This window comes from Rhopalosiphum padi, chromosome 1 (genome assembly GCF_020882245.1).
Source record: "Rhopalosiphum padi isolate XX-2018 chromosome 1, ASM2088224v1, whole genome shotgun sequence".
NCBI classification, from domain to species: Eukaryota; Metazoa; Arthropoda; class Insecta; order Hemiptera; family Aphididae; genus Rhopalosiphum; species Rhopalosiphum padi.
The window spans coordinates 80040607-80048681 of NC_083597.1; the positions used below are offsets into that span (position 1 = coordinate 80040607).

General features: G+C 26.8%; 1 protein-coding gene across 1 annotated transcript; it reads right to left on the reverse strand.

The window, feature by feature from the left end:
* Nucleotides 1-1723: 1723 nt before the first annotated feature.
* On the reverse strand, nt 1724-5389 carry LOC132932178 (uncharacterized). Its single transcript, XM_060998422.1, has 4 exons — nt 5105-5389; nt 4068-4373; nt 2664-2807; nt 1724-2442 (listed from the first exon to the last, which is right to left on the reverse strand). The coding sequence occupies exons 1-3, from the start codon at nt 5181-5183 to the stop codon at nt 2719-2721; spliced, it is 474 nt and encodes a 157-aa protein (XP_060854405.1). The 5' UTR covers nt 5184-5389; the 3' UTR covers nt 1724-2442; nt 2664-2718.
* Between the last annotated feature and the right edge of the window lie 2686 nt (nt 5390-8075).

Sequence of the window (8075 nt, forward strand, 5' to 3'; positions counted from 1 at the left end):
TGTATGTATTAAAATACTCAAAAATATTCTACTTCCTAAAATTAAATTAAAAATATATGTTGTCATTTAAAAATTCAAACGACTTAAAAAAAAATATGACGATAGAAAATATAATTTTTTAAGAAAAATGTTATTTTATTTCGACTGAAAACTATGCAAAAGATGTTTTTAAAAACGTTAATAGATTTAGAATGTTGTTATTAATAAAAGAACCACTTAGTATATTATAATTTATAAATATAAATAGGTTTATGAGTTTTAGTAATATAGTATGCATATCGTACATAAATAAGTGTCTCGTGAGAATTTACCCATTGCGATATCTCCCAAAATAATGGAGATATCGTAATTTTGGTTTTTTAATAAGTTTCACAGGGACAAGAACTACAAATATTTGATGTTTTAATTTATTTTAATGTTTTGGTAAAAAAATTAAAAAATATTTTTTTTTATTTAATTATTTTCACAAAATTAAAGATAGTCATTTTATAGAGTTTATTTTTCTGAAAATATTGACGTTTCAACATTTTAATTTCATTAATCTCCTGATTTTTAATATTTTTTCTAATTTCGAAATAAACTACGAATTATGTAATACTATAGTAGTATCAATGTATCAATATCAAACATGTGGGTACGGCCGCCAAACGTTTTCAGTGTAATTCACAGTTTTTCTCGAAACTAGAAAAAATATTAAAATCAGGAGATTAATGGAATTAAAATGTTAAAACGTCAATATTTTCAGAAAAATAAACTCTACAAAATGGCTATCTTTATTTTTTTTGAAAATAATTAAATAAAAAAATATATTTTTTAACTTTTTTACCAAAACATTAAAATAAATTAAAACATGAAATATTTGTAGTTCTTGTCCTTGTGAAACTTTTAAAAAAATCAAAATCATGATATCTCCATTATTTCGGGAGATATCGCAATGGGTAAATCCTCACGGGACACCCTATATTAATCATTAGCCTATGTCTAGTATACATATATGTTTTGAATAATTGATGGGCCACGGGCTTATAATAATATACTTATTATAATTTATTTATATATTTTTATTTTGGGAACTACTCATATTTTATTATTTCCTGTAATTTTTATAGATTATAGAAATAGAAAATTATAAATATACGACTACACGAGTATGTATAGTATACATTGTATACAATATCCTTCAAATGTAATTAAACAATTATTATTACATAAGTATGTAAAATAGCTAAATTAAATTGAAACCAAAAAACCAAAAAATTTCTACCAACAAATATTAGTTCTATTTCTGGTTTAGGTTCCTAAGAAAATCGAAAATGAGTTTTAGAAAGTTATCGGTTTCTATATTTTCAAATGGTTCCGTTTTAAATGCCGATATTTTTAATTCCGGTTCTAAGCCATGATTGTAAGTTTATTTTTCATACAAATAGTAGTTTAGTACAATAAATTAATTATATTAATAGTACTTCATATTATAGAAGGTACCTATTATTTCATCTTTAGAATTAAAATTCTTTAAGTCTGTGAAATGATCTATTTACATTATTTTTCAATTATTTATAATTTATTTCAAATTTATCAATTTATAATAGTTAATATACTACACGCTGGAGTCAAGGTGATCGAAGCAAGGTGATGATATAAGTTTTCAACAACCGGTCTCGATTTCCTGAGTTGCCGTCTTGCCGACTATAGTTTATTATTTAACATAATATTAATATGATAATAAATTAATAAATTATTTTTATTTCAATGAAATGTAGCACGGCGTAGCGTATAGACAATTTAGGTACAATACTAATCTTTTGTTAAGAATAATAATATAATCAAAAAAATTAATTAGTTTGTTATTACATACCACTCTCAACAAAATAAGAAAATTTGCATAAAAAAATGATTAAAAGAATTAATTTAATTAAAATTAAAAATATTTAAAAAAAAAAAATAACAACTAAAATGAATAATTATAAATATTATGTTTTAATTTATATAATAATACCATGAACATATTTTAAAACAACTTATGTCCTTAAAAAAAAAAAAAAAAAAAACAATAGCAATTATATTTACATTGACTAGGTACTTATATAATATAATACAGTCATACATTTTTATATACCATTAAAATAAATAAGCATGGATGTTAAAAATATTGTATTGAACTACGTAAAGGTATGTAGGCACTGGGCATACATTACATTTATGCAATTCAACATTACCACATTGTCTAACACTGATCAGAAACAAATGCTTTAGATTGGTTGTTATCTCATTCAATACTTATTATATTTTGCTTTTGAACTAATAATAGTACGCATAGTGCAATAAAAAATTGTATTTAACTAAACATATAATATCACAGCGTGTAGTTGCTAAACATCATTCCATTACCTATTGAATTTCAAGGTTCAACGATATTGCAGATTTGTACTTAGCAATAATTCTCTGTGAACACATAACGTTGTTTCCATTGTTATTATAGTTACATATAATATATAATATACATTTATTAAAAACATTAAAATTAGCGTTATATTTATAAATTTATAATTAATCAGTTTTTATTCATAGATCAAATTATTTACGCGTAAGACTTTAAAAATGTACACTGTACACACTTTTAAGTTTAAATAACAGATCGCAGAACGAAAATATATTGTACTTACTTATTAGTATTACATTTAATGCAAACACGATTTTGTCTTAATCTCAGTGTAATTCTTATCCAAGTCGCAACCTGAACCAAGTTTTGGGGAAGTCACCAATTGAACGTCGAGGTTTTTTGGGCGTAGGAGTTAATAAATCACTAGCTACATGAAAAAAAAAATATATTTTTTAAACCCATAATGATTAAAAAGTTTGGATTAGATAGTTTCTCGTTAGTCATTGATATATTCATCGTGTGTTCAATCAATACGTAAATATTTCAAACAAGATACATTGTTCTGTTAAGCGGTAGGGTACATATTTTTGGAGCAGTGCTATTAATATACAGTAAGCTCCTAAAAGTGTTTATCTAAAGACAAAACATACAAAGTATTTATATTACGTAAACGAAAATTGTAATTTTGTTAATAATGTTAACCGATTTTATTTAAAATTAAAATTTATATAGCTAGTATTAATAGGTTCTTAAACATTTCGTGGGATTCTCTCTTTTACTATTAACTATAAATTTATATTAACCACTCATAATGATTATTACTTCTGAAATACAAATTAAATATAATTGGCTATTGTCTAAATCTTTTTTTGTTTCGTTTTAAAATGATAGTTAGAGGTATCGTTAACAATATATAATGAGTACTTATTTCTATTTACAATCTTACTGATAGGACGATGGAACTATAACACATATTATATTGTATACCTATAAATCAAATTGATGCAAAAATCTGGTGAGTAATAAGTGAAACAAAATCGTATAATATTCAACACGCCTACGTGGCTCAAAACTACCAATAATACGAGTAGGTACATAGAAAGTCAATCGTAGCATGAATACCATACTGTTCCCTTTTTATACCATGTTTTATTGGAAATAATAAATATTATTTGAATATTTTAAATATTAACGGTTTACGTGGAATCATAGGTTAAAGTGTTGATATTCTTTAATCATATTATGTAGAGTCGTATAAAAGTATATAGAAAGTGTGAATATTAATAAACGCGGTGCATATACGTATTATTATTATATACTATACATATTTTATATTAAGTATATTATGTACATATATAGGTAATAGGTATGTATATTATACTACGTCGCACGTATAATAACTAATAATACGAATTAATCATTTGGAATCGACACAGTTCAACATTTATACAAATGTACACATATATATTTTTATATATTATGAATATTTTTAGTAAATAAAAAAATATTATAACTATTAATATTCTTTTTTTTCATTCGCAATATCGTGCTATAGTGATACCGTTACACGTATTTGAAAGTTGTATGAGGTTAGGTTATTATGGAATTTGTTACTTAATTAATATAATTGGTTTTCGTTTTATACACATATGTACAGTGTTTTTATAAAAAAAAGAAAATGTCTTACGTTTTTTACCAAATTCCCGTTGTAGACGTCGAGTATTCCACTTTCGTTTCACTTTCATGACGTTTGTCACCATCCATGCAGCGATTTTCTCCTTGTAACTGCTATCCTTCGCTATCACTCGCTCCCACGCCTGTGTTTCCAATTTCATGTCGGCTTCCATTCTCAGTTTAAAATCTGTACTATTTGTATAAACAGAATCATGTAATCGACACGCTTCGTCTAGCTTATTGATGCCAAGCTGACCGCGAGCAATTCGTTCCAAAAAGTCCGTTCCCGGTCCACAGAAATGATAACCAGGAAAATGAGCTGTGCGCAAAAGATTTCAAAAATGTATTATATTTTATCATATACATTTATATAGGGACAATACGAATTTTTTGAGCTAACAATGATCTTTATTCTAGTTTAATATAATTTTATATATTTTTGTTATGTTGTAGCCTTGTAGGATATAATACTACACAATAGATGTACAATTCCAATACTAGATTTTTCCAGATTTCAAGGTATTGTAGTATATAATTTTTATTTACGCATTAAGAGAAATGTTTTATTAGTTATACGAGTATATTATTCATTATTTTTCTGGTAGAAAATACATTATAGTCTAAACAATCTTATCAATAGGTAGGTACACACTAAAAATTCCAATTTTAACTCAAATCACATTAATATAATATTATTATAAAAAAGTAATTAAAACATAATATAACACGAATACGTATAGAATTAAAATATAAATTATAATTAACTAAATGTTTTTTATTGATTTAAAATTATTTGTATGTATAGTCACTGCTGAGTAGGAGCTTATCAAAAGCATGCAATTATAATAAGAGCTATTAAAATAACCATCCGGCATATTTCAAGTAAAATGCAAATAAAAAATTTAAAAAAAAGTCATTCATATAATTATTATTGATATATTATTTAGAGTAATATATTACTATTTGTTATTAATATATATTTTATTTTCAATATCGTGGTACTATGAATGTACCTTACTTATATATAGGTATATATTTTTTTTTGCTTACTTTCTCTTGATTCTGTTTGTCCATGGCAATTAAATGTAAACCAAATTAAAAAAATCACAGGAATAAATTTCAAAACCATTGATTAAATAATTTTAAAAACCGTTGAAACAAAAAAAGTATGAAAAAAAAATCAACTAAAATTAACCGCGAAAATTACTGCGTTAGTACCTACGAGGTACCTATATAGTTGTAGCCTAGGAGCGTCACGCGCTTCGACCACTGCTACGTCTATGTGAAAACTAACACGCGATCTTGAATGTATTACACTCGTACGTGTATCCACTAAACTGGTTCCAAATCGACTTTGATGTGAATTATAAGGCCATTTTATTTAAACTTCAAAATGACCGCCGCGGTACGTTACAAATATTGCATGTACAGTAATACAATTATATGGAGTGATTTTCCAATCGTAGGGTTTTCCCACGCACGTGTATTGTGTAAAAAAAATCTAAACGCTTTGCAATTTTTCAGATGATATTCACAACTATTTACGATATGTTTAACACTGGCGGAATGCGTGTACATAATGCATTTTATTTTTGACGCGTAAAGTATTTGACCATTTTTTTTTATCAAGCGGTATCACCGTACGTACAATCAGAGATTTGAATTTTGAATAGTTACCTATCAAATTCCTTTATTATTTTTCAAGAAATTCCCTGAAAACGTAAAACAAAATAAAATGACTAGAAAAAATGCCTGTAAACACTGAATAGTTTCAGTAGGTACCTAATGCGGTTTTGTAAATTGTTATTGTTCAATACGTGTTACACATAAAATGTACTAATAAGTACTATAAACCTATATACGCAAAGATAGTTAAAATCTTATAGTTATTCATTCATAGTTGACAGTTGTACGTAAAAGTTGTAATATTTTACACAATATGTTACATGTGAATTTCGATGTTAATTGTTAATAGTTACTGCAGTCTGCAGAAATAAAACAATAAGATAACTGATCAAAAGTTGGTTTAATTTATAATTATTATGGTCGTGATTGTTTTTTTAGTGCGTACAAATTAATTATTTTATATCATAATTTGGTATTTATTGCGTTTTTTTTTTTGTTATAAGTAATTAAAAAAAGTGGATACATAGACTCGTTAAGAAGATTTATTTTTTAAACAACATTTTTGTACAATTTTCTTTTAAAATTTGTTGGTAAAAAAAATATGAAGTTTTTATTATACGTTTTAAGTTAGGTTAAAATATACATTTACATTAAATTATATTATTTTATCTGTTATTATATAATCAGAATTCTGTCAGTCTGATGTATTCTATATTTTTATTGAAAAAAAAAAAACATGAAATTTATATTTTTTCCATGTTTATACTTTTTAGTACTATGAATCATTAGTTTCTACAAATAAAATACGATAAGTAGTTTATACAAATATATTATATTTATAGAAATCAAAAAAGGAAAGAATCTTAAGAATAGACCGTCCTTTGGCAATTGATGATACGCTTATGACTTATACGAGTTAATATAATGTACTTATAATATTAATTATACTTTGGACTACTATATAATGTTTAATGTTTATATATTATATGTAAGAGTGTGTTTATTTCAAATCTTTGTATTATCGAATAACGAGGTATCCTACGTGTAAGTCATGAGTTTCAATATTTAATTTAAATTTATTCCAGTAGTATCTTTGTTGACTCCATGGCTACGTTTTAATTTTATCGAGTAGATTATTTACATATACGGTGGGGAAAAACGTTTTAAAAAGCACTGGTTTTTATTTTCTGACAATAAATAATGATGTATGTACTTATTTACATAATATCATGTTAAAGTTGTTCTTATTCTTTTTTTTTTTTTGGCAACGTATGCATGATTTTTGATACACAACATGTATTGTCAAGTGCGGGGCGGAGTGCCAAAAAACAACTGTGCCTATAATATCGTCGTAAATACCTGCATATTATTATAATATTTAGATTAAATAAAACAATAACATCGAATACATACATGGTATAATGCGTTTCGGCATTCTAATACGAGTGGCCCGATAACTGAGTCTCTACAATTATATCGGATTCAGAATTTTCGAACTATTTATATCATTTAGATTTTCCCGTCATTCATCACGATGAATAAATTACTGTGTGATATTTGCAAATTTTTTAAACACTATTTGGTTTTTTTACGACAGATTGTGAGCGGTAATACCAATACGTGTGATACGACGCCGTAGTATGCGGTTCGTTGACACCTGACGCGGTTGTCAGTTGAACTATACAGACGTAAATTGGCAGACAGAACCACGCGAAGGCGGCCGATGCTGCGTTCGTTTCGCTTGAGTCTGCGACGCCGGCAAGTGGCCGAACACCTCTAAACAGTATCATGATATTTTACCACCGAGGCCTTGGATGGAGAATAGATATAATTTTCATTAATATCGGTATTATATTATTATAGACACGAGCGTTTGATCGAGGCCGACTCGATCGGTTTCTCGACTGACCCGACACGAGGTCATGCAGTGCGTTAGCCGACCCGATTCACGGCCAACAACGCTCGCCAACTTTTCATAATATTTCAAAACTCGTAAGCTCCAGGCGATCTCGCGACTCAACAATATTCCCAACCCGACCGTGTTATCGGTATGCGCATATAATGATAATATGCTCTCACTTCGTTGTTTATATTCACTAAATACGTGATTGTACTCGTGTGGCGCGTAATTCGGAAGTCGTGGCGATGGAATGAGGCGATGTTTACATTATTGTTATGATTATCGCAGTTTTATTTTAGTAATAATTTTTGTAACTTTGAAATTATGCATACATATACATTAACAGAGTACATCATGGTAATCTGGGAGCATTTTTAACATAAGTCAGAGTTTTTTTATTAAACTTTAAAAACTAATTATCTACATTTTTTTACCAATTCGACATACGCAATTGTTTTTATTTAGTCAAAACATAATTTATCAAATACAACAGAA